Consider the following 16715-nt stretch of genomic DNA (forward strand, 5'->3'; position numbering starts at 1 on the left):
CCACACGGGCAGGTTGTGTGGCCGCACCAGCAGTGCGCCCCAGCAGCAGCCAGGCCAGCCGCAGCCGGGCCAGCGGCCACGCCCGCGTCCGGCCGCGCTGCCAGCGCCGCCGCAGCAGGTACAGCAGGCGCGCCGCCCACAGCCGGGCGCCGGCCGACAGCCAGCCGGCCGCCAGCAGACGGTCGTCGCCCAGACCGTGCAGAAGGAGGCAGAGCGCGCCGGCGGCGGCGGCCAGCCGCGGCCGCTCAGCGCGCACCAGCAGCAGCAGCGCCGCCGCCCAGACGGCCGTCAGCGGCGCGGCGCGGCCCGGCGCCGTCAGCCAATCGCCCAGATCGGCCCGGTGAAGCCACTTGTCACCCGTCTGGTTCCAGCGGCGCAGCAAGGCCGCCGGAGAGAAGGAGCGCGGTCGGCGAGGCGCGCGCGCCGCCGCCCGCCCGGCTCGGGCCGCCGCACACGCCGGCGCAGCTCGGCGGCCAGCAGCAGGAGCCAGGCAGTGCTGCTGAGGAAGTACCAGGTCTGGTGCTCCTCCTCGATGAAGCTGCTGGAGCCGAGTGGTGACCAGGTGCAGGACGCAGCCGCCGCACAGCAGCCAGCTCAGCGGCGACAGGGCGCTGAGACCACACACGTCGGGTTGTTACGCGTCCCGTCAGCGCTACAAGTTAGTACCAGGTCCCGTCACCCAAACAAGTCAGCATTGCACGAGTATGCTCACGCACACCACCATCACCCGGCAACATCACCAGCAAGCAACGCCGTATCCTCCCACGGGCGGAATGGAGCGAACCATGGGCCGAGGACGGCGCGGCGGCGGCGAGCCGGTGCGCACTCACCGGCGGCGCGGGGCGACGGGCGGCGGCCGCGTGCGCTTGCACACAGCGCCGCCGCCGAAGCCAGCAGCACGGCCGGGCCGACGCCGGCGGCCGAGCAGAGCCGGCAGTGAGGGCTAAGGCCGCAGACCAGCAGCAGGCCGGCCAGAGAGCCGAACAGGCAGCCGGCGGCGAGCGGCGCGGACGGGCGCCCGGCGCCGGACGGACAGCAGGACAGCACCAGCGTCTGCCCGGGCACGGCGGTGGCGGTCGGTCAGACGCCCGGACCCTGGCGGTAACGCGGCAACGGCCCGCCAACACCAGCCGCAAATGAGCTCAGCGTGGGAGCGGCAGCCGTCCATTTGGCTGAGCATTATACGCGTCATCGAAAGCAAATGAAAAGGTCGAAGCAGTCATCAGACGGTGCGATACCGCGCTGAGGTACCGGTCTCCTTACCATGGCCGAGGCTACCGGCACATCCACAACAAACAAACTGGTCACCAATCAGCCGAATGGTCGTCGGCAGCACCACAGCTCAGTTCTGCATGGTGCACGGAGTTCCTGAGATTGTTACCCCAATATCACAGGCATCCCAGTCACCGCAGGTTGTACGGTTTCGACTTCCAGCCCTTTAACCGTGCCATAGCTAAATGTGACGTCACAGGGGACTGCGCCCGATGTGTAGGAGCTCAGCCAAGGACGGGCTGTCTCTGTCCCTCATCACTCACAGCAAAACGTGACCTTCACCATCTCTCTCGCCGGGAGTGCTGTTCCCTCACCGTCAGCTGTAGCAGGATGCCCAGCGCCATGGAGACAGCATCGTGCCGGGCGGTGACCGACAGCAGTTTGGACTGCATCCGCTGGGCGGCGCCACCGGCGGCCGCCGCCGCCCTTTCGACGGCGTCGTCGTCAGCGTCTGGCAGGAGCAGCGTAGCCGCCGCCGCCGACAGCACCTCAGCCTCCACCTCTGCCGCGAAGGGGTGTCGCTGATGGGGGATGGACACGAGCAAGGGGGGGGGGGCGACGCGGACAGGGACTTTTCGGAAGGTGCCGGCACCGAACCGGTTACGGCCTGCTGGAATTACAGAATTGCCCTAGGGACAGGAGACAGTGCAATCTGACACCCATGTGTGTGTGTCCACTGCAGGTGTCACCAGAAACGCAGCCTTTGTGCACAAACATATGAACACTGTACGACGCTTTAAGCGTCTTAACGTGGCGAAACAAGCCAAGCTCATTGCAAATAGAGAACAAGTTCCTTTTTTCAAATGAGCGGGTCTCAAACAATGCTGCTGCAAGGCCATCGCTCCCAGTGGCCGCCACCCTGCCTGGGCCCGGCCGCCATGTCTGCTCTCACCCGAGTCCGTGTGCTCCGGCTGCTCCTGATACAGCGTCAGCAGCTGCCGTCCGTTGTCCAGCAGCGCGCGGGCCAGCCGGCGGCCGTCCAGCGGCGCCATGACGTCAGCGATGACGCGGCCGACGCTCTCGGCCGGCGTGGCGACGCCGAGCAGCGCGGCCAACGTGGGCGCCACGTCCACCTGGTGCACCTCGCGGCCCGGGTCTGCCTGCAGGACCAGCGGGGACGCGGTCACGTGCAGACGAGCAGCCGGCCGCGGATACTTCGCCGAACGGGCGGACGGAACGCCAGGTGACGGTCGGCGAGAACAGTTAGCTCACAGGCACAGACAGCTGTCAGAACCGAGCAGCATTCTTAGAACCCAGGAACATCGTGCAACTATTACCGCGATATTCATAGGTAAAGCGTAACTAGCGTGCTTATCTTCTTTACCGTTCGTTAAATTCGTTGCAATTTACAAAACCCTACTTACCCCTCAGAAGCCATCCACCCACCCCTGACAGCAGCACACACCCACAAGGCAGTTTTCGGCCTGGCCGCGCCCACCGCCCGTCAGCGGCCAGCGCCGCCGTCACGTCGGGTGCCCCGGCGGCCAGCGGTCTGCGCCCACCTGCCGCCGGCCGGCGTACATCGGACTGACGAAGTGGAGCGCCACGCGCGTCTCCGGCGCCGAGGCGCCGCCGTGGCTGCCGGCCTCGCTCATGCCGTGGTCGCCGCACACCACCAGCACCGGCGGGGGGCCCGTCTGGCGGCGGCCCGGCGCCCAGTCAGACGGTGCAGGGCGGGTGCAGACTGGTCGGTGCACGCACGGTGATACACGTGAAGTGGAACTGAAAGTCGACTTACTTTGGGCGTAAGTCGAAAAGGTAATGGGGGAAAAGGAGGCCGTTGCATAGTGAGCCAGTGGCCGCAGCCAGCGCATATATGATAGGCACACCGGGACGACACCGAGTGTTATAAACTGACACTCGATAACGGGGTGTTTGCACTCAGTGGCTAACACAAACGCGGCGACGACGCCACCCTGGCGCGCGCGGCGGCCACGAGCGCCGGGCGAAGCAACCGGACGCCGCGGCGCGCGAGGAACGCAAGCCATGATCACGCGAATAAAAGTAAGGTACCAACACTACGAAAATTAGACAAAAATGAAATGAGTCGGACCCTCCGCCCCGTACCGGTCTTCACCCGCCGGGCCTACAGCCTCTAACCCGCATCGATCTTCACCGGCCAGGCCTACAGTCGCATCGTCTCTACCCCGCGCCGATTTTCACCGGCCGGATCTAGCCTCCAACCCACCCCGGTCTTCACGGCTCGGGTCCGCAGCGTCGCTCACCGTGCGGGCTGTCAGTCCGTGATACAGCTGCTCCATGACGTCACTCATCTCGGCCAGCTTGGCACCAATCAGCGGACTGGCCGGACCGGCCAGGTGTCCGATGTGGTCCAGGCCGAGGTAGTGCAGGATGAGCAGGTCCCAGTCGCCCCTCGCCAGCTCAGAGCTTAGGTGGCGGGTCACGTTGTTGTCCACCTGGAGCCGGTCAGTGGGTCATGATGATGTTCGGGGTCTTAGGATACACCGACCTGGGTCACTAGGTCAGACGGCAAGTCAAGGTCGCCATCCTGGGACCACGCACAGCCTGGTCAAATCCGGTCTTCTACAAGACAGAGTCCGGCAGTCAAATCAGGTCTACTGCAGGACAAAGTCCAGTAATGTGTGATGTGCAACAGCACTCGCTGTGGACCAGGCTGATAGTTTTTTGAATATTTAGTTTGGACCTTTTGAGTGGATGGGTCTATGGGGTCGGAGCTTACGCTACGGGGTGCACGTTGTGCGAGCCCTGATCCCGCCCCCCCCCCCCCCCCCCCCAATGGTGCAATTCTAGGTCAACGGCAGAATCTGATGGCGGAAGTTTAACGTGCAGCAATGACCAGCACGGCCCATCCTCCCCTCTGACGACACCCGACCTTCAGCGCGACTACTGCCACCGGCCGCCGGTCATACCTGTCAAAGGCAAATAGCAAGCGCCCAAACTGACTCGAACCCACTCTGCAACGGGTAGCCGGGTCGAAAAGCGAGCGTTCACTAAATGAGCTATCGAGGCAGACCGTAGTCTGTTTTGTCCTTGACGTGACGATGCGAAAACACCGACGCAGCGGATTTTTGTAGAGATGTTTCTATACGGAGACCGTGTCCTGCACAGACTGGTGGCGTCGAAGTCGGCCCCCGCCGCACAGCTCGCAGCTGCCCACCTCCGTGTAGTCGTTCACGAAGAACGAGTGAGTGCCCTCGTGGCGCAGGAACGCGTCCGGGAAGAGCCGCGTCCACGTATCGTCGCCGTAGAAGACGACGCGACGACCAGCACGACGCAGACTGTGCACTAGGCTGTCCTGCGCCAGCGCGCCGCCGTCGTAGTTCCGCAGAACGTCCAAAAACTCGGGCACAGTGCCGGTGGTCAGCGCCTGGCGACGGAGGCACGTGCAGAGGAACAGGACATTGAATTAATGTAAGGCTCTTAGTAATGGTCTTGCAAAACTGTTGACCAATATGATGGCAAATCTTGATTATATACTCTGATTACCAAGCAAAAAGCACACACACAGAGTCATATTAATTACATATTGTTTATTGCACCCACATCTGGTAATTATAAATTGATCAATAGCACAAAGCTGAGAAGTTGCATGAATGATCTCAAGCAGTTTGCATGGGCAGGATAACACTGCTATTCTTACCTTCACTCTGGGAAGAGTCACAGTTGGTGGTTGTGCCAGTGCCACATATGTTCTCAAATGCCCCATTGCCTCCATCTTGACTAGAAATGGCACTGACTCTCTGTTCACAGTGAAATCTGACCTCAGTGCATCAATTACCATCCAGGCCATCCTGTGTGAGGACCCAGAAGAGTCTGTGCTGCAAACAAAAATGTTCACCAACTCATTATACAGAATAAATGATTTACAGGATAAAACATGCAGGCCATTTATCAGTGTGGCACTTGCACAAGCACAAAAAACCTCCTAGGCAAACTACCATGTCTGTTAGTATATATTTATCTCAACTAGGATCCATGCTGAGCTGAAACTTTTAGAGAAATATTTATGCATCAAGAATGCTTTTGGGGAAAACTGATAACATATGGTTAACCTACCTTGCTGCTGATTTTTACATCCTGAAACCTGCAATATCTCTTGGGGTGGGTCAAGTCTTTCACAGAAATTATCATGCAGCCAAATCAACAGTCAACAGTTACATCTGCTCAGCAGCCATAGGCAGCCAAGTTATTGCACTCAAAATTAAAATAGAGCTTGGCAGCCTAATTTTGAAAACAGTTTTGAGCACTAAGTATTTCAGGATTACTGGCATGCTCCTTAGATAATGTGGCTGTCAGCCAGGCTGTGCTTGATGATGGGATGCCCAGAGCTGAGGTCGCACATTGTGAGCAGCTAACTTCACCTACACACATAGCTTACTTGCACAGTCGCACAGTTCATGTCATTTTGGACTCACACATTAAGCAATAATTATTTTAGGACAATAAATATCTCCCTTGGATACAAAACTGTAAAAAATGCATGTTCTACTGGACATTGCATGCATAGCAGCAACATTGCCCCAACTATTTCAGTTCATGGACAACATAAATCCAAACACTTAAAGACACACACATAGGCTGATTCATGCCTATGATCCAATATCACCAACTGATTCATTGCATCACCCAGTACGTTCCCGATTCTAAATTCTGACACGCAATAGGTAATCATCTCTTTCTCACTTACCTTTGGTTCCAAACCGGCTTGACATGTCCAATGGTTCTTGGTGTAGGAAAAAATCCTGTCATAAAAACTAGACAGCCAACTAAAAACGACCATGCCGATAATAAGGGGGATCCATACAGGGAATTCATCCTATCCTTGCATCACAAGTAAAACAAATCTGACCGGAATGTTGCATCGCAGGCAGCGTTATCCCTGCATGCTTTGAGTAAACAGATGTAAATGCGCTACTATAGTCTGTAAAGCACCATTTATGTATCCCTTCAAGGTTATTCTCAAACCTCCAATACTAAATTAGGTTTTTGGAACTTTCTGGCAAGGGCAAGGCAAGGGCAAGGGCAGCATTTTACTGCTTACTTAATCTCAAATGCAATAATCTGATAAATAAGAGACCAGGATAAACGCTCGCAAAAGCAGATGTAAAATCTATTCTAACAACATCATAGCCAGTATTTGCCTTTTAGGTATCAATGTGGCAGGAATTACCCACCACAGATGAGGGCTGACCCAATGAATAATGGGTAATGGCCGTGGCTAGGCATGTGGCATTGCCCAGCCAGCACCTGGTTGTGGCAAGCGTGCGACCCCATTGTTGCTACATCTACGTCGCAGACATTAACGTGTACATGGGGGGGGGGACAGTGTCCGTGGCCCGGGTGGCCAACCGGAACTGCCAATCAAGGGTTTGGTTGGATGGCGTAAGGGCCCGAAGGACTGGCTGTAGGTTACATAAGGATTCGCAGCCCGTAGGGTCATGGCCCGCAATATCAGTCAGAACTTTTCTTACACCGTTTGGGGACGCCTGAGACAATGCGGATGTGTCGGTCAGCTGAGACTCTGAACACCGAGCAGTTGGCTCCCAGTCAATCACTCTGCGGGCCCGTTTCCCAAGCAGTAGCAGGGCTGGGGGGGGGGGGGGATTTGCATTGGTTTAGGTTCCTGAAACAGTGTTTGAGGTCACTGTGTCGGTCAGGGGCCCAAATCCATGTCATGTTATTGGGGCTTTACAACACACTCAGCTGCTGAGGCTATATGCCTTCGGCCGCCTCTTACCCTGGCAAGAAGGGCGGGCACCGCAGGGAATCGAACCCCGTACCTCCGGTTTCCCAGGCGTGCAGTAGTTGATGCAGACGCGTTAACCGCTACACTACCGGCACCTTAGGGGGGAGGGGGGGGGGGGCAAAGTGCCCAATAGGGAGTCATGTGTCGGCTAATGGTTCAGAGTCGATCATGGGCTTTGTTTGAAGAGGTCCAAAGAGGGGCTGACTGGCTGTAGTTCGCATTAAGTAGCGCCCGTCACATTGCCTCAAATGTCGGTCAAAGGGTCACTTGCATCGGTTGGGAGCCCCTGGGACAGTGCGAGCCTCTACTTTGGCCAGAGACGACCAACGCCGAACAGCAGCCACGTGTCGGTCTTAGCCCTGGGGCCTATTTCTCAAGCAAGAGCAAGACTGAGCCTGTGATTTGCATAAAGTTGGGGCCACTGAAACCATGAGGGTGTGGGTCAGGTGCCTACAGTGTCTAACAGGGAATTATGTGTTGGTAAATGGCCCGAGTTGCCTCTAGCGGTGTTTGCAGGGGCTCGGAACCAAAGATCAAAGATCCTGTGTCAGTCAGGGGCCACAGCGTCTAACGAGGGTCCTGCGGCGGCATGTGGCCCCGAGTCGGTCAGCGGGACATATGCTCAGCAAGGATGGAGACGGGACCCCGAATGACAGAGGGCCTCTTGTATTCGTCGGGACCCTCTGACGTTGAAAGGAAATATGCAAACATATAATGAGCATTCACATTAAGACAATGGAAGACTCCTGTGCCATTCAGGGTCCCAGTGCCGCGCAGTGGGCCCGCCAAACCAGGTCCAGCATGGACCGTTAGGCCAGTCTGGAGTCTGTGTGCCAATTATTGAACCATCTGCGAGATCAGGGATGTTGTGTCAATGAGGGACCCCGCGTCGATTTGGGGCCAACCGCGCGGGTCAGAAGAGCTCCCGCTTAAGCGAGGGAGCCAACATGATATGCTATATCCCCTCTGAGGGCCTCCGGATCGGTCAGGGAATCCCGCCCCGTGTTGCTTAAACGGCAGCCGGAAGACACCTCGCGCGGGAAAGGAATGACAATGACGAAAGACACCTCACGAAATAGCCTTTCAGTCCTTGACCGGGAACAATATGTGACCACTAGTGCTCTTCTCAAGGGGAACCTTACCCGGGAAGAAACAGGAGACATGATTGGTGTTGTGAAGAGTGGATCGATATTAGATAAACGCTAACAAGACCATGCATTTTTGCATGAGAACGTTCTTCCTTTTGCGAAATCGATTAGCAAAACGCATTGTATCAAAAGGCTTGAGCTTGCGCACCGAAATCCTCGGGAGCAAGGACAACAATGGGCTGAGTTTCGATTTCCAAAAAGCGAACGACGTTGGTCATTGTAAATAGCACTAGACAGCGGGCGTCGTGCGCGCGGGAGCGACCGTCGTGAAGTAATGGTTTCGAATATCTTTCACAATTGATTCGCACCTTTTAAATGTTAGACTGGGCGTATCTTTCTCAGCTTTGTTGTCTTCTGGACAGGATAAACAGTTGCAGAGGCACGAAAAATAGAGATTCTACTTACTCTTCTAGTTCTATCATCTGATTTCAGCACCACTTCGCGGTGCTGTAAAGACCAATCCGTTTTTATCGTCGATCTAAAAACCGCACGCGTGAAATCTACACCAGGACTACCTTCTGAAGGCACGAAACGATATCGTTAAACGTTCAGAGATGCTTTTTCAGATGCGCCATCCTTCTTGTCCGCCCGTTGGCCACGGCTTAGTATTAGCCGCGGGACTGACGCTGCGCGTCCTTCGGAGACTGCATCGCCCGGCGTCGAGGTTTTTGTTACCAAGATTCACGAGCGGACGTGTTCGAAACTACGTCACATGATTTGTGTCGCTAATTGATTCCTACTGAATGCTGATCATTTCCAGACAAACATGGCTTGGCCATGCTAATAAAAATTGTTGACCCATTGCGATCTACGATTTGCATTTGCGGGGTCCCTAATATCTCTGGAGAACCCATGCAAAATTGCTGACGAAGCTTTTGAGCTTAATCGATTTAAAACAAGATCACTTGATCATTGTAGATTGGAGAGCGCCAGCGATTTATTAAATGCTGGCATTTGGCGCACGACTTCTTCAGTTTATAGACTACAAAATTCAGGCAAAATTCATGTGGTGGTAGCTTCTGGCTTCCACTTAGGTTGTACAACGAAAACAATTAAAAGCATGCCAAAGAAGTACACGCTCCTATAAAATTGACAACATCCATAATTTTTTTTGGAGGGAATCTTCACTATCAGGGGGCCCTTTCACAGCCCTATGTCCCCCCCCCCTGCCGAGGCTCTGGGTGCGCGCCTGACTGCAGGCTTTTTTTTAGCGCATCAAGTGTGAGAAAAAGGTTCTCATACTCAACCAATCCCCCATCCCACTCACCAAATACGTCCCCTCCCCCATTCACAGCCGTTCAAGCCGGCGGCGGGTACAGTTGGGGTCGCTGCAGGGATAACTTAAGTATCTTAACTGGGATGGGGGGGGGGAGAGAATCCTCACCAGTGAATGCCAAATCTCCCTTTCCCCAGCAAACCGCCAAACGCCACCGCATGCAAGATAAGACAGGTAAGAAATAGTGCGATTCAACCGTCGAAGCCGCGTAAAAATACGATGAATCCAGCTGGAAGGTCAGCTCAGATGCATCGCTCCGCACAAACGTGACGTCACGCGAGCCACACTCAATCGTAAGTGGGATGTGTCCTTTTATCCTGGGATCTGTTGGCGTTGGGCCAGATTGCCTCCGGTGACGACGAATGCATTGAGAAGTTCGTGGGGTTCGAACCCCGGTTGCGCCATGGCCCCTGAGCACCAATATGGTCTCTGCAGTCTCTGGTGCTATATAAAAAGGGTCCGGGACGATGCGCGTCGCGTTCCCTTCAAAAGGAAACAGGACATGTCCATGCAAAGGGCGTATAGGGTATTTCATAAATTGGGGCGAGGCATGATTCAACATTTGTACCTGAATACCGAGTTCAGGGCACCGCAGGCGTGCTGAGCTTCTTATGTGCCGTATAATAACATTTCTAACTTGCATGCCTACCAGGAACGTTTCATCGTCAACATTAAGTCATGTGCACACCGCATGCCATGCATTTGGTACGGTGGGACCCATCCCCGTTGCTTCTATGTGCACACACACCTATCTCTGCGCGCATATGTGCATACACACCTATCTCTGCGCACAGGGACTGACTCTTAAGCCTCTAGTAGGTCATAAGGCTAAACCCCAGCTTCCAACGCCGAGTCCGCTCGGCAAAAACAAACGCTTGAGTGCAAACGCACCGCCGGCTGGGGGAGGGGGGGGGGGGGGCTAAGCTCCCTTTGTCAGTTGCTGAATGGTCACAAAACATCTCGGTATCACTTTCATACATATGCAGTAAGGATTGATAATAGGCTGGAATGCATAGTCCACAGAACTAGCCCGAACTTTATGATACGGTGTGCTCATGAGCCCGTGGTAACTTCAAACAGCGCTTTGTGTTCTGTTCCTGTTTGCTTGTTATCGTACCTCTTCTGCATGCCGTAAATTGTAAGTCAACCATGTTATCTCTATATCTGTATTTGCATCTCCGGCCATCTCAACCGGCTCACGACGCTTCGATACCACACAGTTCTAGCTGATCTGCGATTCACAGTTCGCCGAATACTCAATGCTGCGACATCTCCGATAGCATCAAGTATCGCTGAATTAGTTAGCTTCACAAATAGTATACAGATTTGTCCCCACATCTCGTGCACTGAGTGCACGGAATGTGGGGGACAGGCGCAGTGTGAGGAATGTTGTGATACATTCCGTGCACTGAGTGCACGGAATGTATCACAACATATTGGCATCACAATAGCGCCAGTGCACTGGCGTCATTCCCGTAAATCGGCATCCCCCCACAAATCGGGTCCAAGATTCATCGCTGCTCGTGCAAAACAGTTGTACCTTTTCGACGACTCGACTACTGCTCAAATTGTTTTACCCACCTACACGATCCACGGTAACGCGACGGGCGAGACAGTACTGTTAACCTCATTCCCCGTAGAATAACCGAGAACAATAGATGCATTGATGTTTCGGCTACAGCCGTTTATCTAATCAAATATCAACAGTGAATTCAAAATTACTTGTCAGTCTCACTCCTTTTTTAACAGCGATTCACAGTTTTACAAGCCACCAACATTCAGAGAAACTGGAAGCAATTGACAGCCATTATTACGATAGCGTGTATATGCAACTAGGGATTAAAATACGCCAAAAATACGCGTACATGGAAACGAATTCAAGTTAAGAGGCATCACGCATCACGCATCATTCGTACATGCAAGCGATTTCAAGTAAACAGGCATCACGCATCCCGCATCACTAATACATGCAAACTATTTAAATTGAACGCCTTCGGTTGCTCGTGAGCTCAATTTCTTAAGCTAAAGATAATTAGTATCTAAGTCGGCTGTTGGAAGATTCTCTGCATCTTTCGGGTAAGCAACGGTAAAAAGAATGTCTTCGTCGCAACAAAACTGTGCGTGTCTCCTAGTATCTTGGTTCGCACGGAATTAGCTAGATAAATTCACGCACGCAAGGTCAAAATCTGCAAGATGATGATTTTTGGCGCCCATGCGCGGATAGCAGCAAGTGTACCTAAATGTAAGGATGCATTTTTTTCACGAGCAAATGCCTGAGATAATGTCATGCACCACTAACGCCGCACCTTTGACTTTCCGTTCCTGACTGTGAGAGGGACTTATTTAATTCGTACGTCACATTCTAAGTACAATTAGAATGTTGGCATATTTTGTACTCCTTCATTATGACTAAACATGTAACAGTATCTGATCCCTCCCAATTTAACAATTCCTAAATAACTCGTTTCACGCCTTTTGTGGAGATGAAGTCATGTCTCAGAGTTACGAAAATGTATGACGTCAAAATGTCACTCGCGCCATGGCATGTCACTTCGGTCGTCAGGATTTATAATTCGTGCAAAAGTCGCTGCTTTCGCGCTTCAACAATTCGTTGTGAAGTGAACAGTCAGCAAAACTCTGTTTTCGGTGATATCGCTGCATGTGTCGATAACTACTCATCAGACCAATAAGGCTGGTCTTCGAATATCCGGTTATCCGGCAAGTCGCAGAATGATCAGCTAATCGCAGAGAAGTTAGCCGATCCAGCTAGGAATAATAATTTTCGAAAAACTGCAAACGCACATTTTCTAGTCGCGGATTTGAGATGCGTACGCCGTTGGCCATTCTGCCATAATTACAGATCTCCGCAGCCGCTAAATTCACTACAATGTTTTTTGCTGTCAGATCCAAAAAGCCTTTGCAACACTCGAATAAAAGGGAGAAGTGTGAGAGAGGGGGGGGGGGGGGGAGACTTCCCATTAGTTGCGCTCCTGCCTCCAAAGTTATAGTATGTTTAACGCCAAGACATGAACTCACATAATACAAATATACAGAAAGTATAGCACATCCTCAAATGCATGCAAGCTCACACACCAACGAGGACGGCTGCGCTCTTATCTGCCAAGTGAAAGAGACGCGCGCACAGAGGCTGTCATATTGTGGTGGCACTCTCCCACCAGCGTTCTCATGCATCACACGCTCAGGAGCTGATTGGCTTGTACTCCCTCTTCCGGGGATCAGCTAGCTCTCTGCTGGGCTCCAATAGCTGACCGATCCGCACCACAGCTGATGATAAGCGTCTGAGCGCCGTTTTGCCCGCGCTTGGAGGCTCTTCATGCCCTCTACAGCGCCTGACCCCGCGAGCCCAGAGGTCACTGTGCAGCTCGAGTGGTCCACCTCTCACACCTCCTCGTCAGTCTTATTCACGCAAAATCTCTGGCATTGTGTAGCAGAATAATGCGTTTTCGGTATAATTATTTGCACCAGTATGTCTTGTTTTTTTAATTGCCGACAGTTTCGGTAAAAGTTGATAAGGGGGAGGGGGTCTTGCCCAGGTGGCTCCTCCTGGTAATGCGCTCTTGCGGGTGTTCGCGTCAGCAAGGAATACAAAACCCCCGACATGATGAGGGCCCACGGCTACAGAAGGACGCTCGGACATTCAAGTAAGCACCCAATAGATCCCAGTATACGTGACTACCTAGATAGGACAGAGGCACCGGTTATGCAGCGATGAAACTGTGCGCCTGGGAAGCCGGAGGTGTGGGTTCGATTCCCCACGGTGCCCGCTCTTCCTGCCAGGGCGAGAGGCATGCAACGCCGTATAGCCTCAGCAGCTGAGTGAGTCGTAAAGGCCCAATGACGATAACAACTCCGGCGGGGCTGTCAGTGCCTGTTCCTCATTTTAGTGGTCTGTGCCATTACGCTCTGAGAATTGACGAACACAACCGAGACGCTTAATGGAAATTGGTACACAATGAGTTGGGATGGTAAAATGCGCCATTGCAACTACAATCCACCGCGCCGACGTGGGTGTCTGTCCTTGAGGCTGTCTTGGCCCATGCTGTCGGCGTTCTGTCGCACCTCGCTGACGAGATCGGCTGGAAGAACATCGCAGTCCATCCGCCACACGTCGCCAGGCAACCAGCATGATGTACGACAGCCGCTTCCACGGTCGCATTCACATGTGCGTCATCAGCCGTATTGATCAGCTGCAGCAGACTGTGCCCGGCCCCAGATCGAGTCGGAGTCGGCCTCCAAGTCAACACAACAGCAAAACTGTCGCCGAAGGGGGGGGGGGGAGGAATCGATTCCTTCCCGCATCTCTCCTAAGTCGGGGGTCGGGGTTGATTAATCTGAATCGTCGGTGAACCGGTGCCATTTGTGGAGCATATGGCAATGTGTGTTAGTAGTACTGCAACCTACGTACGGTCTAGGTGGAACTCAATCATATATATCTGTCTTGCTACCAAAATAAGGCTCCTACATATGCTTTTGTAAAGTTTATAGAAAGAAACATCACGCGCACTACTGTGGTTAGAGTCAAATCCATCGGAGCGGATTCCAGAACTGAACCATTAACGCTTGGGTCAGAATTGGAGTTAAATCAAAGTTGTGCTGTGGTAGTCGGGAATCGGGGTGGTCATCACCCCGTGACTCATCAGCAGAAATCGGAATCAATCCTGCGGGAGCAGAAACCAAGTCTGCCCCGTGAGGTGTCATTTCAGCGTTTATGCCTTTTTGCATCTGATGCATTTTGCAGTAACGATCACGCACTTTGCTTCAGCGCGGGGCCTCGCAAGCTTCACAGAGTGGTTTGTTTGTTTGTTGTGTATTTTCGGCAATGAAGGGCGGTGTCCACAGCAGCACATCGCGTGATGAGTGGAATAGCGCAAGAGCGGAACGCTTAAATCTGAGCGCCTCTCCTAACGATAGCGAAAAAGCGGTCATATCCGTCAGGGAAACCACGATCCACCGCCCACTCATCTCTAGCTGAGACGGGTCACGTGTCCGCCACCGTTCCGGGGCACACGTGTAGCCGTCTCCGGCCGGTGGCAGGCACCCGGCCCAGTAACGCCATTCAGTCTGCCCTCAGCTGTCCGCACCCTCTGAAGATTCTTAAGCGGCTGGATTGGTTGTGGAGAAGAGGTGTTTGGTCATTTTTGCTGTTTTTGTGTTCACGGATTTTTTTTTTGGCCGAGCGACTGCGAACTAGCTGATGCCCCCCGCCCCTCGGCGCTCCCAGGAGAACCTGCCGGGCTTCGCCGGCTGACGGCTGCCGCGGGCTACGGCATTGTGACTGATGACGCCAACTGGCGACGTCGGCTCCCTCGACGCTTCCAGGAGAAGCTAGCCGACCTTCGCCGGCTGACGGCTGCCGCGGGCTACGGACGTTGTGACCGATGACTCCAGCTGGTGACGCCGGCTCCCTCGGTGGCACGGTTGCTTTGTAGGAGGCGGATCAAAAGGACGTCATGACTGACACTGAGCAGGAGCAATGACGGCTTTGTCCTGCTCTTCCATCAGTCGGGGGCCAGGGGTGAGCAGAACAGCTTGCCAAGGTATTTGTGAATGAATATTTCGACATCTGTAGCTTAAATACCTCTCGTGAATCCACTCAGGGGTCCGTTATTGCGGCGTAAACGGACACTAAGAAGATGCTGAGGCAGTTGTAGTTCGTTCTTTCACACTGCAGTATGTAACTGATGAGGCGGCCGGGATGTCATGCCCTGAAGACATGCGATGTCTTGCTGGTAACGTCGCCCGGAGGGTTTTTTGTCTGCAGTGGTAATGCCAAGGCACGCTGCCACAGCCTCTCAGGGGGCGACAGAATGCCAAAGAAGGGGCAAAAGAGGGCGCTCGAACTCCTACGGTGTACTTACGGCCAAGGCGATGCTAGCCAACCAGGGATGTAGCTTAGCAAGATATGTTGGGGAAGAGCCCGGCAGTAAAAATTGTGTAAACCTTCCTCCCATGCGCCGAAAGGCAGCCCATTCCCCAAATTTGCCCCACATTCTTTCTGACGGTTGGGGCTTCTCCCAACTAATAAGAAACTGCACTTCTGAAGCTGACGCGTGTCGGCAGGCATTGATAACATGTGCGCTGCTTCATCATTTCATAAGCGTCCGAGGACCGTTCGTTGATATGACCACATCCAAGAAGATAAACAAATGTGCCCGCGCTTCTCTGTGCTACTTAATGCATGCGTTGTATTAAACGACACTTTTTGAATGCACCATTGGCCACTGATATCCAGTCTTCTGGCGTGTCGTGTTGAGACGTCGGGCCCGGCGGCTGCGTGTATTCTTAAGCAATAACATCCTGATCGGCAGTGTTGCTCACCCAAGAATACACGTAGCTCAGGCCGAGCCGCTGCCGGCGGCGACGTCGCGTGGGTGCCGGGCGATCGATGGGAACCGATGCCGGAGGCTGCGACGCTCGCTGGCGACACGGTGACGTCCGGGCCCCGTCCTCCGACGGCCGACGCCGGCGACGGGACGCGGAGGCGGGAGGACGCCAGCCCCAGCCCGACCGGCGGGGCGGCGGCGTCAGCAGGCGGGCAGCCGGCGCCCAGCTGCAGCCCGCTCTCTCTGAAAGGCTGCACACGCTGCTGTATTATGAAATGAGGCGTGCGGTTTCCGTTTGAAATATATATACATACTATATATATATATATATATATATATATATATATATATATATATATATATATATCTCTCTCTCTCTCTCTCTCTCTCTCTCTCTCTCTCTCCTCTCTCTCTCTCTCTCTCTCTCTCTCTCTCTCTTTATGTACACCATGCCGTTTTGAACATTATGATGATGAATTAATGTTACATAAATCAGTCTTATTATGAAGTGAAAGGGTCAGTCTAGAATATGTGTTGCTCCGCCGGTGTTCTGTCATAATAATGATAACACCTATAACTAAACTGCAACACTTGAAGACAAAACACAGTGGCTACTATTGGATTGTTTTCTGCCCAATAATGAACATACCTTTTCCATTTTTTTAAACCTCTGCGTTTTGTGAACGTCCAAAACCACAATGCGAACTAATGCTGGGTCCCTGTACCTACGCATCTAACGAGCTCCCTCACATATGGCAAGGGACGGGGGAATCCTTTTAATGCCTTGAAGTGCCGCCTCAGACCGATACGCCATCGGTTCTAAGCGGTTTACGCCTGCACACACTTCTGCACACAGGTACAGCCGGAGCCCGGGCCGGCCTGAGCGGGCCAGCGGGCTGCTCGTGTGTGTCCCTTCCGGCTCAGCCCGGCGCTAATGGCATGCTCGT

General features: G+C 53.7%; 1 protein-coding gene across 1 annotated transcript; it reads right to left on the reverse strand.

Moving 5' to 3' along the window:
* Positions 1-1080: 1080 nt before the first annotated feature.
* LOC119102177 (GPI ethanolamine phosphate transferase 2) lies at positions 1081-5320 on the reverse strand. Its single transcript, XM_037225527.1, has 8 exons — positions 5311-5320; positions 4895-5072; positions 4412-4621; positions 3498-3689; positions 2775-2909; positions 2310-2372; positions 1587-1667; positions 1081-1095 (listed from the first exon to the last, which is right to left on the reverse strand). Exons 2-8 carry the CDS (start codon positions 5042-5044, stop codon positions 1081-1083), a joined length of 846 nt encoding a protein of 281 aa, XP_037081422.1. The 5' UTR covers positions 5045-5072; positions 5311-5320.
* Between the last annotated feature and the right edge of the window lie 11395 nt (positions 5321-16715).

Source organism: Pollicipes pollicipes, unplaced genomic scaffold (genome assembly GCF_011947565.3).
Source record: "Pollicipes pollicipes isolate AB1234 unplaced genomic scaffold, Ppol_2.1 Scaffold_5711;HRSCAF=6758_pilon_pilon_pilon, whole genome shotgun sequence".
Lineage (NCBI taxonomy): Eukaryota > Metazoa > Arthropoda > Thecostraca > Pollicipedomorpha > Pollicipedidae > Pollicipes > Pollicipes pollicipes.